Raw genomic sequence first — 18,729 nt, 5'->3', positions numbered from 1 at the left:
CTAAGAGATGAGCATGTACGTTTTGATACGAATGTACACAATTTCTTCTCATGTAACGATATTAAATATTAATTTACCGACTGTTAAGACTTATAATATTCGCCAGGCGATCGCCAGGCCAAGTTATTTCGGCTTATAATTAATTACGAAAATATAAAATCGCGAGAGATTTTATAGCAGAGCTAAGGAATGCACAAGCGGCTGGTATATCTACTTTAGCGTTTCAGAATGTCGTTGACAATTTTCTATTCCTTTTGCCGTCTTCGAGTGACGGCTTTAATGTTGCAATAAATTGTCGATACAAAGCTGATAATTGATGTCAATTCTCGGCTGTTAAGAAACACGTTTAGCAGCCTGGTTAATAAAAGCGAACTAGGTGCCGCCCCGCGACAGCGATATACGCGCCTATGCTGTTTCGCTGCAGCCCGCATCTCGTAATATCTTGAACATGTGGCCGATTACCGGTTTCCGTAAACATTGTATGCAATTTTCTATACGTTATAATCAAATCGTCTTCGATCTTCGCAATCAACGCACCGCGCGCAATCGATGAAGATGCGAATGTCGACAATGGTGAGCGCAAAAACGTTGAAAGCATTTCTAAATATACATCGAGTTTCGCGGAAAATGTTTTTTTTTTTATTACGAGAGAAGTACGGAGACCCAAAGCGGAAATGCTTTCTTAAATTAAAGAAAATCGACACCGGTATCTTTATAGAAGCAAAGAAAATTCTCGCCACGATATAGCTGTCGTATATTTTCAACCGTGAGTTTCTTGTGTATCTACAGAAGATCAACGTGGAAACCACGTGGATTCTCAGTAACAATCGCTGGTAACCGACGGCCAGTAATCGGTCACTTGCTGTCCAGCGATAACGATCGTCTGCGTAATCAATTTTTCCATCAAGCCGTACTTTTTTTTTTAATATAAATGCGTGAAAATATTTACGCTCTGAATTTTACAATTCGATCTACGCACTTTGAACGACTCGCGTGATCTATTCGCGGAGATTCAATCGCTAAAACGCGCGGGATCGAGCGAACTTGTTGCGTGCCGATGAAAGTTTATATTATTTCATAGTTATTTTATTATGCACCGTCAACTCGCCACGTCATACACAAGACCGTCAAACGAACGGACAGTTCAACCGTTCGATATATAAAGACCGTCAGCAGTGCGAATGAAATCATCGTCCAATAACGATAATGACCGCGTGCCACTTGCTGTTTGTTCCGCGTAACGGATGCATAAGCGCTTTTAATAATAATAACAAACAATCCGCTGTGAAAGCTAAATCGCGATCTCATGAATCACGTAATGAACTTTTACCACGACGCCTATCGCTGTCCATGATAATATAAACGTGCATAGTCCAAATGAGTCCATCGTGGAAGATGGGCGAAATACGAGATCATTAATCTGCAGCGACATTTCCTTTCCGGCCGTCACGGAATTGATATTTGATATTTATTACAAATTAGACTTGCATGACAGTTTATCTTTTTGCGTCAACGATTAATCAGATCGGATCGGGTCTCTCTATGCGAAAGGGGGAGGAGGGGGGGGGGAGAACGTCGACGGAATTCCATCTGCGGATCTACATCGCGCTGATCCGCGTGACTCATCCCGCTCGTTAATTAGTGCGCGCGTATACGCACCTGAACATCACGCATGCGCCGGCCGGCACGTCGATCGGCGAAGACATCAAAATACCGCGCGCGTCGCGGCGCAGTACGAATCCCGTCGTTGTGGTGTACGCATCGTGTGGTGTTGCTCGCCTCATCTCTTTTTCGCCGAAGGATTTTGCATAAACAACTAAAGAGCGACATGGCAGTCTGTAAGTGTATCTCATTTACAAACCTTTGGCGCGGATTTATATTTCTTACATATTTTATTAATTCTTATACGTATATTATAATTATTATTACATCTAATTATATAATATTTAAAATATTGTTGTTTAATATTATTATTATATAATTCTCGTGCATTTAAATAGTCGGAACAGGCTCCAAACGTGTATAATAAGAACAATATGTTCTCTCTCTCTCTCTCTTTTCCTCTCTGTAAGAAATTTTATATAGTTCTTATCGCGACAGTTGCTCGCGAAGCCTATTCCATTGTTCATTATTGCGTCTCGATTATTTCAAAGCAACTTTGATCGCGAAGGCTCGAACGGAAGCATATATATGTAACATTGCATAACGTGTTGTATTAGCGCTGAATTGACATTGAACGAAAAGGAATAAAGGATTTTTCGGCGCGTCGTGTCAATATCTAAGATTTCATCTCGCGATCTTCGCGCCTTCGTCGATCAACTTGCAGACGCCGTACGTCTGGAACGCGGACAGATTTTTCACCGCCCTCAATTTCCATTCAACGATCGGATCGGCGGGAAAAAGTTTCCCGGAGGAAGGAAATAGTATCCCTCTCTCCGAGAAGCCACCGGCACATTTTTCTTTCCGAGAGGCTCTCTCTCTCTCTCTCTAAATATAGAGCTGGGGCGCGGCTGTGCCGGTTTGACAAGCCGGCCGGCACATCCCCGACGCTCTAAATACTATCGCTCGAGCGACTCTTTGAAATTCTATACGGACAATCGTATAAGACCCGTTACGAATGAAACTCTCTCGTCCCGGCAGCTGCCGCGTTCCGGGCAATCGATTTCAAAGGATCGATTCGTCCTGAAAAAAGGTTCCACGCGCCAGGCAAGATTTTCTTTCCGGATTTTCAAGCGTTCGGCGAAGGACTCGGAAACGATGGCAAATCGAAGCCGAAAAGCATTCGCAGTCGTATGTTAAATCGCACGATTAGGCGACAACGAAGTGTACATACATATATATATGTATATACGTCGTTGTCGTCTTTATATAGTTTTTAACATGTTTACGTCACGCGACGGAAGACTACCACGGTTTTTTTTATCGCCGAGGTTTATCGCAGGTAGGGAATTAGTGTGAGAAACTTCGCAGTTATCGCGCGGCGAGTATAGGAAAGAATGCGAGGACAGCGAAGAATGCGAGAGGTACGGTCGTGGATAATGTCCCAGCGATGTGTTCCCCCGCGCCGACCGTGGTGACGGCCTCAAAGCTCACGATCGCGTCACAAGAATGCGATCCCTCCGCGTCCTTGCGCAATTCGACTTCCAGATTGCGTTGCCTCCGAGGCCTCCACCGTCGTCCAGGCTTAATTCCAGAGAGAGTCGTTTCCCGCCGTTCTACCACCGCGCGAGAATTCCTCTGTCTTCCCTTGCGAATTCGACTCTTCGATTTAATCTACTCCTTACTGCAATTAATAAGTCTGTTTTTAAATCGACACCTCCTCGTGCTCGCGACGCCGCGCGCCGCGCCGGAGAATATGTCTCGTTCCCTTCGTTATCCTTTCTATCTTCCTTGCCTCGTACATTTCCCTCGGATATCATTGGAACGGGATCTCTGGGAGCGTTTTGATAATCCAGGGAATGGACACTTTTCCCACTCGTCTCACCGTGAAATTGAAGCCGCCTATCGCGTGGCTTTAATTACACACGATATAACCTTTGTCCGCCGACCGGTTCCTTTCGCGTCACGTTAACGTATAAGTTCCTCTTCACGAGATCGCGAAGCCTCGCCCGTTGAAAATTTCAAGGCGGCTCCATCGATCGTTCCTCGAAACTCGCGCGAAAACACGCGTTGCTTTTTCGTCACGTAATTAACGCGCGACGAAAAAACAAGCTTGCGGGCAAGTTTCGCTCGAAAAACAAAATTCGTCACGATATAGATACTACAACAATAAAAAAAAGAAAAAACCATTCAGTCAGGTGTCAGTCACGAGTTACGAAGGTGATCGTACATCGTTCAAAATTCAAACACACCGTTCAAACGTGTTCCTCGTCGATCGAGTCCTACAGAATAAGGAGCCCATACAGCACACTTGTCCAAAAGCGGGACATAAGACGTCTGAGAGACGTCTTTTAGGTCGGTGTTCATAGTCGAATCTTATATTTAAGCCCATCTTAAGTACAATTTTAAGATGTTATGAACCAATCACGGAGCCGTATATTAGCATCTTAAGACATTACTTAAGGACGGTCTTAAAATAAGAACCAACTATGAATACCGGGCTTAGACATCTTTTAGACGTCTTACTAAAAAGATGGCTACAAGACATCTAAAAGACGTCGAAAGACGTCTCATGCCCCGATTTTGGACATGGTGCTGTCTAGGAGCTCTCTCAGTTAGACCGGTGTAACGTCGCCGGGAAAATTTCGGGAGGGACGTACCCCGGCGTTGAAGCAGGTGGCAGATTGGCACCGTACCGCGAGCGGCACGGCACCTGTTGTAGTCGAGTTTCAGCGATCGCGGCAGAACGCGTGTTGGTCCACCTTGCCTGATGGCAAAGCAAAAGCACGACGACAGTTGCCATGCGAGGTCAATGGCAGCGCGACGGCGAACGGCAAACGTAGAATAGAATACCGTTGTGCGTCGTGCCTACATCGGTCGCGATTTACCGTCCCGGATTAACCGGCGAACGGTTGTCCGGCGGCAAAACCCCTCGGGCGTTACGGAGGAGATCCATTCTTTCCCGACGCGCCTGCCGGCGTCGTCCGGTTCTGTTCCCGAACGTCGCGGTTGAGAGAAAAAGGAAAATCGACCTCTCCGGGTCTCGGAGAATCATTAGACACGCCGATCGGGCGCTGTAAAAGGATCTCGCGAAACAAATGGGAGCTCCGCTTGCACGCGCGACGCTCGGATACGCTGACGAGCGAGTGCGCGACCAGAGCGCGGTATTCGCCGTTGCGCAATGCGAATTGACTCAATGACTCTAATTCTCGCGTTGTTATGTTAATTGGGAGAGAAGCACGACCCACATTACAGAAGCTAATCAATTTGCCGCGCATTGAATTAACGCGATTCAAGCCGCCGCTCTCGGGACGTCGCGTCGTCGGCGAGAGAGAGAGAGAGAGAGATCCTCTCAGCGATAGGAGGATTCTTCGGTTCAATCTGTAACGCCTAAACTGTTCTTATCTGTACTCAAGAATTCTGTAAAATTTGCGGAATAATTGGGTGATTATTGTCGAGACGCGTCGAGGCCACGTCGCACGTTTCAAAATAATTAGTTAATAAATCGTCACAGGAGAAGCAGATTATTCGTGGAGATTATAATCGGCGTCTTATCGGGCGATCGATTTCTTCCTTTTTCTTTCATGATACATCGTGGCTGGATATGTCAGAATTAAGACCGGCGCGCACCACGCGATCGTTCTGGATCGCGGACGTCGCGTAATGTGAAGTAATTGACATAGAAATAAGAATGACATCAGCACGACGCCGTTAGACTTGGATACGCTCGACGACGCCGAGCGACGGCGATTTTAGTATCGGCGACGCGTGCATCGTCATATATTCGCCGCAACACGCCCGTCCTAAAGGGGATTCGAATTTCTCGATGGCGAGGCCCATGCCAAGCCGCCGCTTGCGAGATCCCTTCCTCATTTACGACGCGTATGATGTCAGCGAGCTGACCGCGACTTACTCGCCGACTATTTATAATCGTTACGTCGCGTCGGCCGAGTCGCTCGGCGCGCTAGCGCTATTCAGTTTCCGAAGCGAGCGGGAATATGGAATATGGAAAAACAAATGAAAAATAGATAAGAAAACTTTAGTGCCGCCGCTATCTTAAAGATATACCGGCGTATTTCCTCGCGACCTCGGAATTTAATGGGCAGTCGCGCGACTCTCGCGCGATCGTCGTCGATTCGCCAACCACTGCGACGTAAAGGCTAATAATAATGGCAGTACTATACTAATTGCACCCGAAGACTCCTCGGTTTCGGTAATTCCTGCGCATATGCCGGTTTAAAGTCGAGGCAAACGGAAGAATTCCGGACACGAAAGAAGTCGACTCGTTGATTGCCAGAATACTTTCCAGAAATCTTTATATTACTTATAGAAACGTGATCTCACACTGGACCAAGAATAACTGTTTATTCAACTCTTACGGCGAGTGGATCTCGGCAGAAAAGTACGTCGCTTACTCAACGCGCCGGACGAGGATTATTATGGCCGCGAAACTCGATCGACGATATCTCACGAACCCGGGGCGAGGGTGATTCAGAACGCCTCGCGTGTAGTATCGAAATTATTGGCGGATTATACATCTATTTTTGACCGCGCGATCAATGTGTTTGCGCCATGCGAACGTACTTTATTTCTTATTTGCGCCCGACGATTGTAAATGACAGCGGCTCGTCCCTGCGGCGCCGACACGATTGATAACGCGCCGGGTTTTACGAGCCTTTTAAAAGCGCACGGCGCGGATTATCTCGCGTGCGCGCGATTACGCCCGGATGACCTTTTTCGGGGCCTATCATTAAGATATTGCGAGATGTAGCGTAAGCCATCGTGCGTGATTATCACTATCACCCGTCAGCGCGCGCGATATCGATCGAATCCTGCATCGTCCTACTTTCTTGACCGCGCTTATGACGACGAGAACCGCCGTGGGTCGGGCTGGCGTCGAGATGTCTCGATGTTCGGCGTCGCGGCGCCTCTCCCCCCACGCGGCGGTCGGAAATATCCGTAATAACACTAATAAACTCGCGAGTCGCGATTAATCGCCGACCCTGGCTAATTTGAGGCAAGCGGCGCGGCGCCCCGCGACGAGTTATCCTGATTCTACGACTGGCTTCCCGAGGTTTCACGCGATCCTCCTTTTTTCAGCGCTTAGCACCGAGGACAAATTGGAGTACCATTTCTACCCCGTGACGGCCGGGCAAATCCAGTTCCGGATAAAAGCGCCGCACGATGCCCACATCGCTCTCACCACGGGACCCCAGGAGGGGGATCCGATGTACGAGGTGAGAGATCTCCTTTCGCGCCTTCTCGGGGCGCGACTTTTATTACGTAGTAGAATGCCTGAGCAAGGGCGGATATCCTTTCGCGCCGTAGATCCTATCTGGAGTCCGGCTCGTGACGGCGCACAAAAGCGGCGCCGTCGTAGTAATTAAATCGTAATGCAGCGGAGCGTTGAATTGAAGTTTGTGCTCCTCTTCACAGGTCTTCATCGGAGGATGGAGCAACAGCAAGTCCGTCGTGCGCAAGAATAGAACCAAGCCGGAAGCGGCGGAGACGGAAACGCCCGGCATCCTGAGCGCGGATGAGTATCGCGGCTTCTGGATCAGGTATAGCCGCTCGTTTGCCAGATTCACTAAAGAGTCATTAAGCTATAAGTCCGCTCGTGTCACGCGTCGATTTTATGTACCATTTTTTTGTTCGCTTCACAAAATCACAGGTGGGACAACGGCATTCTCACGGTGGGCAAGGAAAACGATACAGCTCCTTTCCTGAGCTACGCCGACCCGGAACCGTTCGGGATCGGTCACTTCGGCGTTTGCACCGGTTGGGGTGCCACCGGCGAATGGCTCATCGAAGGTAGGCGTCGGAACTCCTTCTCCCGCTCGCGATTTAAGGATATACATCGCTTACTTCTTTCCAGAACTTCCCTTTCGTGGCTGTCGGTAGCCCTCTCTTCGTAATCCCCCGTCTTATACTTTACAGATTATAACAGTAGACATTCGTAGTCACACAAGCTAGAAGTGATAAAGAGAAACTCGTAGTCAAACTATCTCTAGTAGATCGATTTAGCACCTACATTTCCTATATTTCCATAAATGAGATTGATCACTTGACACTTTCTGATTTTCCGATGATTCTCTTTCTGGTGTCCTTTCGGATTGCGGCATCGCGGCACTCGCACAGCCATATGCTGCGGCGGCGGCGGCGGTTACGGTGGTTGTACGTAATGTATTTGAGCACGACAAAAAAAAATAGAAATCCACGAGAATTGATTCCTGCGAGAGCGTGACATAGTCGCACGTGGCGTCCCATAGATTCTGCTTTTCTGCCCGAGTACGTTTGATCCTAGCACGTGTTATATTCCTCCCCCCCCCCCCATCACGTGTAATCGACGCTGGATTAAGAACGCTTCTCTCGCGGATGCTCGTTGTCCCTTATGTGGGTTTGGCAGATCCAAGAAGGAATACAGCGTATTTATTAATCCATCACAGTCGATATGCACAGCACGTTCGGCACCGTGACGCAGGGGCACCGTTAGGCACTGATTGATTTCTTTTCAACCGTTCACGCACACACATACACCGATCGATACTACAGGTTTATTCATTTGACTGCTTTCCAGCTGTGACTGCTGAAAAGTCAATCAATTTCAATCGTCATCATTCGTATTTACTAAATAATGAAAAACAATAACATGTCAAATGGAAATTCTTTCGATTCAGAGAGCAGCGTATCTAAAGAAATTATTTTATTATTTTGTTATAATACGTTATATAAATTTTTTTTTTGTTATAAGCACCAATTTTTATCTTCGCATTATTTGGTACAGATGATTTATTTGGTATTTGTTTTTTAAATATTTTTTTTTTTCTACGCTCGACAAGGCCGCAAACCCTTGAACACTCCTAACAAGCTACAGTACAAGTTTCACGCCATGCGAAGCGGCTCGGTGGTGATCGACGTGAAAGCTAAGAGCAACGGGCACATCGCGCTGACCGACCGGAAAGGCGAATCGAGTCCCATGTACGAGATCATGCTCGGCGGGTGGGAAAACACGGCGTCGGTTATTAGATACGATCGCAAACAGCCCGATAAGGTTCGAAACTATTTCGCTAAATTCGCGCTGAGATTAAACTATAAGCGTTAAACACGGAAGCGTTGAAGAGGCGTCTTTGCTCTCACGTGGACAATTTTGCGGCCCGTCAGGTGCGCGTGGACACGCCGAATCTTCTCAGCGACCGCGATCACAAGAGGTTCTCAATCGCGTGGCTCGAGGGCCTTATCACGGTCAGATCGGACGGTCCGAACGGCGCCGTCCTCATGGAATGGCGTGACCCGAACCCCATCGGCGTGAGCTACGTGGGGGTGCGCACCGGTTGGGGCGCGACCGGAAACTGGAAGCTCCGTTTCGAACAATATCCCGCACTACCCGCAGTCGCTACCGGTCAAAAGAAACGTAAATGATCTCTCTGAACGTCCCCCGGTGACACCGAGATCGGTCGTCGACGCCCGAGATCAGTCGTCCCCCTCGTCTCCGTCGTAGTCGATCGCGAGACTGATGAACTCGAGGCGCGTCGACGCGTTCTCGGGTTCGCCGAGCGATTAAGTCTTATCACGCTTGATTGCGAACGTAAATCTGGTATTAACGCCCTCATGGCACGCACACGCATACACGTGTTGAAACCTGGCTTTTAGAAACCTTTCCCAAAATTAATGCAGCTTGAGGCGGTCAATTTTTCTTCGTTATTTTTGTTAACTGTATATGTCTCACTCGGTTTTGGTCTTCACGTTTCACCCACTCTCTGAGCACGCGTTCTAATATTAACTGCATGGAATTTTACGAAAGATCACTTGTGCACGCAAACACATTGGTAGAATGGACAAATGGCTTGACTGGATGAGGATGAATGGAACAGCTGCACTTTATTATTTTTTTATTATATCACTTTTTTTATATTTTTCTCTTTTTACATTGCGTTTCAATGTCACAATTATGAGCGTTTCTTCCGCATTTCTAAGCATAACGTAATTGTAGATTCCAGCACGAGGCCGTCCGCGCCGTTAGACGTCCGTGCGCTCGACGCGGGAAGCGTGTGCTGGTGCGACGCGTCCGGCGGGATGGTACCACCCGACGCGGTCGAGGGTGGAAACGACGACGGGCCCCTGTTCGTCGGTAGGGCTCACCACGAGGGTGCTCTCATCCCCGGCAAGGTGAAGCCCGGTCACTCCGTCTGTTACGTCGCCTGGGGCGGTGCCGAGCATGGAAAGACCGACTACCAGGTGAGTAACGGGAACCTCGCCGAAAACTGCGTGGAGACATCTCCGAGGATGTTTAAAGGAACCGATCACACTGTTAAATACTAAAGAAAATTTAAACCAACATCTTGAGTTAAATAACATTTTGTTGTTTCTAACTACCGTGTTGAAATTTATTACTCTAACTCCGTCGGTTTAGTTATAGATCAACATTGTTTTTAAATTAACGACAGCAGTGGCGACCTATAGGAATGGTTAAAAATGACTGAAATTAAGTACAATTTGAGTCTACGAATTTAACAGTGCAGATCGACAAAGGGCGATTACGATCCAACTTGACCGCACGTTTTCCAGTTTACAAACAGTTTCCTGTTGCAGGTTCTCTGCGGCTGCAAACCCACGTGGGTGCCGGTAAGCGGCGGCAGCATCCCGCGGAACGCGATCCCGGGAGGCGAGACCGAAGACGGCGAGCCGCTGTTCATCGGCCGGGTGCACCACGAGGGTACCCTGACCATCGGCAAGGTGCAGCCATCCCACAGCGTGTGTTACATACCTTACGCCGGTTCCGAGGTCGCCTTCCCCGAGTACGAGATCTTGGTCGAGCAATAATCGTCCCGAGAGATCCTGCGGCCAGGAAGGGAGGAAAATCCGATAGGATTCGTCGCCGACTTATCGGCAGTTCTGCGAAGAAGAAGACAACGAAGCTTCGAATTTTAAACAATAATTTCACAATTGTATTACCTATATAGAATAATCGTTGCGCAAAAAGGGGACGGTGAACGAAATCTTTAAAAATTTCCTAAAAATCTTGATGATTTAAAAATATAAGTTTAGCGATGTTTCATGTATGATCTGTCAGATTTTTTTTTACCAACGATCTGTTCGTTTATTGATCTTATCTGAGCGAAATACGTTATGAAATATACGAATAAGGAATCTCAAGTGTGCAAACTAGTCTAATTACATATAGTAAGTCGATAACATTGAAAGATACTGTAGAACTGATCGATAAGCCGGAGATGTACCGTTCGCTATCGTCTACGCAAGCGTCTGCTTTTCGCACGGAATATAATTGCAGTCACGCTATAGGAAGAGAAAGCAAATCAAACGGCGATATATGCGCGCGCTATATATAGTTATATAAATCTTTTTTTAAATTGGCACCGGGTACCGTCCGGTTGAACCAATTGTTCCGTCGTCTCTCCATCAGGACGACAAATTCATAGATACATATATTTTTATGGTAGAGCTACCGTTTTCTAACGCACGAATATACCACATGCTTTTTGTCAAAGAGTATATTTTCGGATTATGTATTGTTGTTATGACGAATAGATTAAACGAACATCCATGAAACGAGAAAACCTTGTCGTTTTATTTTCATTGCGCGCATAAATACCAGCAGAATCCCAAGGCAAAGAGAATCGGCGAGAAGGTTGAATTATTTGGAATTCTGAGAATTTTACGAAGTTAAAAAAATTCAGAGAGAGAGAGAGAGAAATATCTTTCTGTTGCTGTTGCACCTGCTGCTGCTCCTGTTGCTGCTGCTGCGACTCATCAGTAACTTCACTCTTAATTTCGCTTTTAACGTCACCTTTAATTATACATGAAAAACTTTTAAAAACATTAACCACTAATTTAAATTTATTATATTTTTCCTGTTTTTAAATAATAAAAATCTCTTACATCCTTTATAGCTTCTTATTAAAAATGCATACTTTACTAATATATGTTGATAAATCAATAATTCAAAAAATTGAATAATAAAAATATATATATAATAAAGACTTTTACAAAAAAACTTACTTGCAGTTTCCATTGACTTATGTTCCGAGAACGCAGATGTACTTACTGGAGAAACTTCGCGTTTGATATAAAATATGTTCTGTTGCAATAGAATAATAACATATTTATTACATTCTTATGAATTTTTAAATTTAATTTTATAAATATAGATATGCATTAATAAATCTAAATTTCTTGTTAGAAAGAATAAGTATTATATGCAAAATTCTTGGAATAACAGATTTCATTTTCAGCTCATCATATCCGAGGAGATGGTCGGGGACGGTCGCGTGCCCGCTGGTACAACAATCGGCGGCCAGGACTTACCCACTTTAATTTTAGAGCGGGTGAAAGAGGGAAAGAGAGATTGGGTGGAGAAAGGGGAGGATTTAATAATAATTATTATAATAATTATTATAATAAATATTATTGATTAACATATATATTGATAAAAAAAAATATGCGTTTTCCTTTTTTATCACCTGTGCATATTCTGACAGGGCACGATCCGTAGAATATTTAAATAACAAAAAGACCCGAGCAACAAATTCTTTTACTTGTTTTTAGCCATCAAAGTCGTAGATATTGGTCGCGCGGAGATAAATAATTTGTCGTAAAGCAGCTGGCAGAGTAGAGGATCTCCAGAAAGAGGCGTCATCCACGCAGTTTTTATTCCATCCCCTTTCTTTAGGGGCGTCCAATTCCCGAGACGCCATCTAGAGACCCTCGCGAGTTCGGCGATCCTCTCGGCGACTGCGACTATTCGTTATTTTAGCCGTCTGCTCCGGCTGCTGGGTTTGACGTATGAGACAAACAGCAGGATGCCGATGTGCGGGCCCGTGCCGATGAACCTTCGCGAACCGCTCTCGCCCGTCGCGGTTTTGGCAGAGCCGAAACGTCGGACGCGGTGTCGTCGGCCACGTTGATCAGTTGAGTTGGCTTCGCGAGGTCTTGACGACGAGCGACATTCACGTATATTTCGCGGCGTCGAACGACAGTGCGACCGGTAAGCAGCTAGGTCACGATACAGTTTGAAATAAATTGTTATTCGGGCTGCTGTCAGTATCGATCGGCGGAAATCACGCGTCAACGAGATACATCTCGTCTGGCCTGCTCATTTTGGATGCGTAAGTATATATGTGTTATATATATGTACATTCTAATATTATTTTATCTTTTTGGGAATGGTCCATTACGTTAAACAATTAAATGTCTTCCACAGTTATCGGCGCCATTATTATCGTCAGATGTGCAATATTGTCCAGCTGTTTCCGAAACACATTGTGAAAACTCAACGAGAGACTCTGGATTGGAGGGCAGATGGACTAATTGCTGCGTCAAGCCATACGAATCATTTGCGCGAAAGATTAGACGTTTGAGATCGTGATCTTTGCGTGTAACTGACCTGCTTGAACATTTGCACCTATTTGAAATCCTATCCTGAAAAAATGTCGGGCGGAGAGAGGAAGAAAAGGGGATGCGACCGAGGGCATGGATGGGAGGAGGCCGGCGCCGAATTCTATCAGGAGAGTTATCCAGCGGCCGTGGAGGCGGATCTGCAACAGGCGCTGCAGAGGGATCCCTCGCACATAGCGACCTTGCTTCCCAGCAAGAAGTCTCGCGTCGGTAGGTTCATTTTATCTCGATAAAAGGCAAGCCGCAAACGCGTTTCTCTGTGTCTTACGCATGTGTTTGACGCAGCCACGGCGAAACGAATTCGTAACGACACGAAGACCACGTTGAGGAGGCGTACGAGCACCAGATCTCGCGGCACCACAACCTCGAGGCGTATGTCGACCAATATACACGACGCGGCTGTATCGATGCTGCCCGATCTGTCGGAAAACTTGTCCAACGAGGAACGCACGTGGGAGGAAATTATGCAGATCAAGGCTATGCCCGTTTGCATGTCTCAGAAAATACAACTGAAGAACCAGTTGCAGGTATTTTGGAAAGTGCACACTTTAGAGATAAATTAATATATATGACTTGTAATGATCCCCCCCCCGTGTATCTTTCAGAGCGCTACAAAACTAAGACTTCAGGGCTTCGAGCAGCTCAAGTGGCAGCGCAGAAAAGCCTGGCAGCAATTCCGCATCAGGATGAAAGAGGCCTACTCCAAGATGGAGCTGTGGAACGACAGTCTGAAGAAGATCGGCGGAAACTTCGGGATGGGCATAGTAGCGTACTTTTTATTTATCAAGTGGTTGCTGTATCTGAATCTGCTTTTGTTCGCGATTATATTCTTGCTGATAGTACTGCCGGCGATAGTGCTGGAGGTACCGGGAAATGGAAAGTGCACGTTTAGTGAGGCCGGCAGCGTGGCTTGCTGCTCCGAGTTGTATAGAAACAAGACCGATGAGAATAGCAGTATAACCAGGATCGTGCAGGACGGCGGTATATTGGAGTACAGTCCGCTGTTTTACGGCTCGTACACGCACATGATCTACGAAAGCATGGATGCCAATTTCTGCTACAATTCGCCGCTGGCCTACATCTACGCCATCATCAGCGTCTTCATCGTTAGCTTGGTGGCGATCGTACGGTCGGCCGCCAAAGGGTTCAGGGAGAGAGTCGTGGAGGGCGAGGGCCAGTTTTATCGATACTGCAATTTGATATTCGGCGGCTGGGATTACTGCATCAACAATGAAAGATCGGCCTCGATAAAGCACAAGGCACTGTACAACGAGATGAAAGGGTTTCTCGAGTCGGAGAGGCTGGAGGAGGAGCGGCGAAACCGTACGCCGGAGGAGGAAGCGAAGTTGCTCTTCATGCGTCTGTTCGTCAATCTAGTAATTTTAATGGTATTGAGCGGCTGCGGCGTGTTCGTTTACTACGTAATCGACTTCTCGTTCACTCAGCTGTCGGCGCACTTGGTGAAAGACTGCGAGATATTCAGTCTGTTCTTCGAATTCCTTCCATATATATGTATCGTTGGGCTTAACGTAGCGGTGCCGTTCCTCTTCCGCTATCTGGTCGCCCTGGAACATTACAGTCCGTCGTACGTCGTTAAAGTGACGTTGTACAGAACCATGTTTTTCAGATTCGCCTCCCTGGCCGTTCTGTTAACGTCCCTGCACAAGCTCGTCGCGGGCAAAATTCCGGACGACGAATGCGCCAACAAAGCGAACGAACAGCCACTGTGCTGGGAAACGTTCGTCGGACAACAGTTCTTCAAGCTTTACACCACCGACATTTTCATCCAATTCTTCATGACGTTCTTCATCAATTTTCCACGGTCATTGATCGCGCGTCACACCGAGAACAAGGTTCTGCGCTTCGTCGGCGAGCAGGAGTTCGACTTGCCCAAGCACGTGCTGGATATCTTTTACTCGCAGACGGTCTGCTGGCTCGGCTGCTTCTTCGCCCCGCTATTACCCTTGGCCGCCGTCATCGGGACGTTCCTGCTATTTTACATAAAGAAATTCACTTGTCTGGTGAATAGCACGCCGTCGAATAAGATTTACCGTGCCAGCCGGTCGAACTGCCTGTTCATGTTCAATCTGCTGATCTCCTTCATCCTGGCGATGATACCGGTCGGCTACTCCATCGCGGAGATCATGCCGTCGAAATCGTGTGGGCCGTTCCGGGGATTGGAGTCCGTGTGGGCGTTATTGATCATGGCGTTCTCGGAGTTGCCCAATTGGTTGCAGTCGATTCTGTCCTTTCTGGGTACGGCCGCCTTCGGCATACCGGCGTTCGTCGTTCTCTCTCTGCTTCTCTATTACTATTACGTGATGTGGCTGGCGAACAAGCACATGGTGACGGTATTGAAGAACCAATTGGTATTGGAGGGCCATGACAAGCAATTCTTACTGAACAGGCTCAGCGCTTTCATCAAGCAGCAGCAGGATCAGAACAAGTTTCACCAGGAGCAGGCCAATGAGTTAGGCACGTTTCAACATGTATAAATGGTATAAAGCTTGATTTGACATTCTTATGGATGTACAAATTTAGTGAAGGCATTTTTTACCGCGGTGAACATCAGTTCGCATGCATTATTTGACGTTTTACTTGAGATTTTTTATAGGTTTTTACTTACAGTAAGACTGTCGACTTAGTCTTCTTTATATTATACACGAGTGGCACTTATATAATAGTTTTTTGATATTCTACCGAATTGGATGAAAAACTATACAGACAACAAGGAGCGCGGACAATAGCAAAAAAATTAATACGTATCTCACTTACATACTGCCTGTTGCGGTGTCTTGCATCTTTATACAAGCTGATGTTTTTTGAGACTCGAATTACAGTCACAACCACTGCCACAAACGTTAGTTTCCGCGTGTCTTTAGATCCAGCTTCGCAAAACTTACATTCAAACGGGACATATCTCACATTCTAGGTAATTCAATCGTCTCATGTATATGAAAATGCACATCTAAGATCAGGGTACAAAAAAAATGAGGAGAAGATACGGTGTTGTGCAAGTATTACACAATAGCAAGGGAAATCGTGAATTATTTAACTATTCATTAATTCCGTATAATTTCATGGATATCTATAAATCTCATATAGAAACACACGCGTAATATTAAAGATCTACCTTAGAACATAATCTTCGTCAGGAATAATATATTATAAGCTAATGTGATCATATATATATATGTCTAACTTAAAGAGATTAAATCGTTAAGAAAATGGGCAGCGATCGCGAATCTGCCTGTATCTGCCACTTGGGTGGGGACCTTCCTTGGTTCGCCTGAGGCTTCGTTTCGCTAGGCCTCAAATTGAACAGGCAGGTACTCACCCGTTCGATTTACGCGCAAGAAGAGATTAAAATATGTTTAGCTAAATATATATGGACAACGGCAACAAGACTAACGCGTCCGTTTATAGGACGAACATATACTTCCTCAACTTTACGAGTAAACGTTAGAGAGCTTTTGCATGAATGAAACGAAGTGACGTGCAGCGGACCTATTTTCTAGCGTAGTTCCTTAGAAGTCTGTATGTCTGTAATGTTACTGTAAATAGGTCCTCTAGAACCTATGAGAATTTATTTTACTAGCGAGATATCTCTATAGTGAACGTCGGGGAAAATCAGAAGTATTTTATTATATTTATTGTTTCGTTATCGAGGCTTTAATAATTTTAGAATATAGGAAACGAACGAACGTAAGAATTTTTGTATAATTCTATATGTATGCAAACGTTCCAAGATTTTTTTTAACCGTAGAAATCTCGTATATCTCAGTATTGTTATATTATATAACGCCAAAGATAATTCAGATTGAGACTGTAATAATTTATTTATTTCGTATATATATCTATTAACGCGAGATATTTGTAAACAAATGTACTTCGTACGCACACTTTCATCCATTATCACCGATTCTACGCAGAAATGAAAATGTTTTCCATCGTAGCGTATGTTTAGACGTCAATTCTGTATAAGCATCGTGCACAGAATACACGCGCTGTCGCAAATCGATCGGATCCTTTGGCCTAAATAATTAAAATCAGTGCACATACCGCGTACCGGGAAATGTATTTTGTAAATCTCACATTTGTATAACTAAGATAGGATATACGGATGCTCAGACACATCCTTCCTTAATTTATTATAGATGTCATAAGCTCTATCGACGGCACTATATAAATGCATTTAATATAAAATTAAATATAAAGTCGTGTAAAAACATATAATCTTACGTAAAACCGATTTATGGAGAAGAATCTGCTGAACGCATTTATAATTAAACAGAGAAATACAATGAAGCCCACAGATATCTCACATAGAAAGCTCCGTTTCTTTGAATGTCACTGCTAAGTAGATTATAATAATGCTCTCTCTTTACACAACTTAATCATAGATTCTTATCATAGATCGTACATTATTTGTGGCTTAACCATCCAATTATGATGCTGTAAAAATAAATCTGTTGTACAAAACGCGTCTTCATATTATCTCTCTTCTCAAAGTATAAAACTGTAGTGTCCAACGGAGAACATGTTTTATCGTATCCTGTTGAATATAGTTTTTTTCCCCCCGATATCACCTATGCTTCTGATGAATGTAACTAAAAATCATTGGAGAAAAACTTATTAGAACAATGACGACAACCGACACGTTACAAGCTTATGTAAAGAAAACTTACCGCTTTAGCTACGTCGACCCAATCTAATGCAGCCGCAAGAGCGTCATTCTTAGACGGTATTCTATCATAATTCCAATACGTAAACTGCGAAAAGGTTCCCGTGCAATACAAATTCCTCTCCCTGTTCTCGGTAACTGCCGTTTTAGCCTCCGTAAACATCATGCCTCTGTATCCAGCAGGTACATCTACCTTTCTCCCTTGAAGCGGGTAGCCACGGAAGGAGCAATCGTAGTCTTTGAACAATCGAATGGCAAATTAATGTTGCAATTAATTCTCTCTTACCTCTTGATTCGTTTGTCACTTCAATTACTACATTTACTTAACGTATCAGGTAAGTTATAAGTTAAACACAGAATGAATATGTGAAAAACATGAAACAGAATGTATGAAAACATGAAAAAATTGTACGAGAAGTTTGATTTCTTATAAATTTAATTTTACAAATTTATGCGCTCTCAACACATCGTCTGTAATAAATATACGATACCGAAAAGATTTATCTCACTCACATCCTTCGTCTATCCTACGAATGTAAGGCTTGAAATAAGAGGAAACATTCGCAGTTTCGTCCCCGTGAATTTTACACGGCATGAAATGTAACTCGGCATCGTCTCGGTCAACTGGATCGTTAATGTGCAATCGAGTGACCATGTTAATTTAATACGGCGCAAGGTATTGATAATTGTGCGAAAAGTTTCGATGAATCTTTACGAGTTCACGACTTGTATATGTATCTCTCTCTGTATGTATACACAATAAAACTAACCAATAATAGCATGCCGGCGCCATCGTAAAAAGAATATCCTTTTCATACTTTTAAAAAGTTACCAGATTTCGTAGGTAGAATTTTTAAAAATTACCAGGCTCCGAGCGCGTTAATTTTCAAATATGGGGATGCAATACGTTACTTTTCACTCAACTTATATAAATTTTCTCGCAAAATAAATATATCAAAAGGAATATTAAAATTGTTCGCCGTTTTCTCAGGGAGGGAGGGAGGGAGGGAGACGGAAGTTTTTCTAGGATTTTA

The 18,729-nt window shown here is 45.0% G+C and overlaps 3 protein-coding genes across 6 annotated transcripts; 2 read left to right on the top strand and 1 right to left on the bottom strand.

Annotated features, from left to right (window-relative positions):
• Nucleotides 1-1,677: 1,677 nt before the first annotated feature.
• LOC143906186 (uncharacterized) lies at nt 1,678-11,174 on the top strand. Of its 4 annotated transcripts, XM_077422062.1 has the most exons (9): nt 1,678-1,838; nt 6,700-6,836; nt 7,036-7,160; nt 7,271-7,410; nt 7,738-7,773; nt 8,439-8,650; nt 8,761-9,010; nt 9,590-9,834; nt 10,189-11,174. In XM_077422062.1, the coding sequence occupies exons 1-9, from the start codon at nt 1,829-1,831 to the stop codon at nt 10,417-10,419; spliced, it is 1,386 nt and encodes a 461-aa protein (XP_077278188.1). In that variant the 5' UTR covers nt 1,678-1,828; the 3' UTR covers nt 10,420-11,174. The 4 variants fall into 4 exon arrangements, with proteins under 4 accessions (XP_077278188.1, XP_077278189.1, XP_077278190.1 ...); XM_077422063.1 differs by lacking the exon at nt 7,738-7,773; XM_077422064.1 differs by lacking the exons at nt 8,439-8,650; nt 8,761-9,010.
• A 1,196-nt stretch (nt 11,175-12,370) lies between these two features.
• Nucleotides 12,371-17,319, top strand: LOC143906184 (transmembrane channel-like protein 7). Its single transcript, XM_077422061.1, has 4 exons — nt 12,371-12,722; nt 12,818-13,221; nt 13,297-13,538; nt 13,617-17,319. The coding sequence occupies exons 2-4, from the start codon at nt 13,044-13,046 to the stop codon at nt 15,504-15,506; spliced, it is 2,310 nt and encodes a 769-aa protein (XP_077278187.1). The 5' UTR covers nt 12,371-12,722; nt 12,818-13,043; the 3' UTR covers nt 15,507-17,319.
• On the bottom strand, nt 17,217-18,459 carry LOC143906188 (ribonuclease H2 subunit C). Its single transcript, XM_077422070.1, has 3 exons — nt 18,209-18,459; nt 17,700-17,932; nt 17,217-17,621 (listed from the first exon to the last, which is right to left on the bottom strand). The coding sequence occupies exons 1-3, from the start codon at nt 18,348-18,350 to the stop codon at nt 17,601-17,603; spliced, it is 396 nt and encodes a 131-aa protein (XP_077278196.1). The 5' UTR covers nt 18,351-18,459; the 3' UTR covers nt 17,217-17,600.
• Between the last annotated feature and the right edge of the window lie 270 nt (nt 18,460-18,729).

Source organism: Temnothorax americanus, unplaced genomic scaffold, assembly GCF_048541705.1.
Source record: "Temnothorax americanus isolate GAGA-0224 unplaced genomic scaffold, ASM4854170v1 Scaffold7, whole genome shotgun sequence".
NCBI classification, from domain to species: domain Eukaryota; kingdom Metazoa; phylum Arthropoda; class Insecta; order Hymenoptera; family Formicidae; genus Temnothorax; species Temnothorax americanus.
The sequence above is the reverse complement of the archived record's forward strand: the minus strand, read 5'-3'. Positions and strand labels throughout refer to the sequence as shown.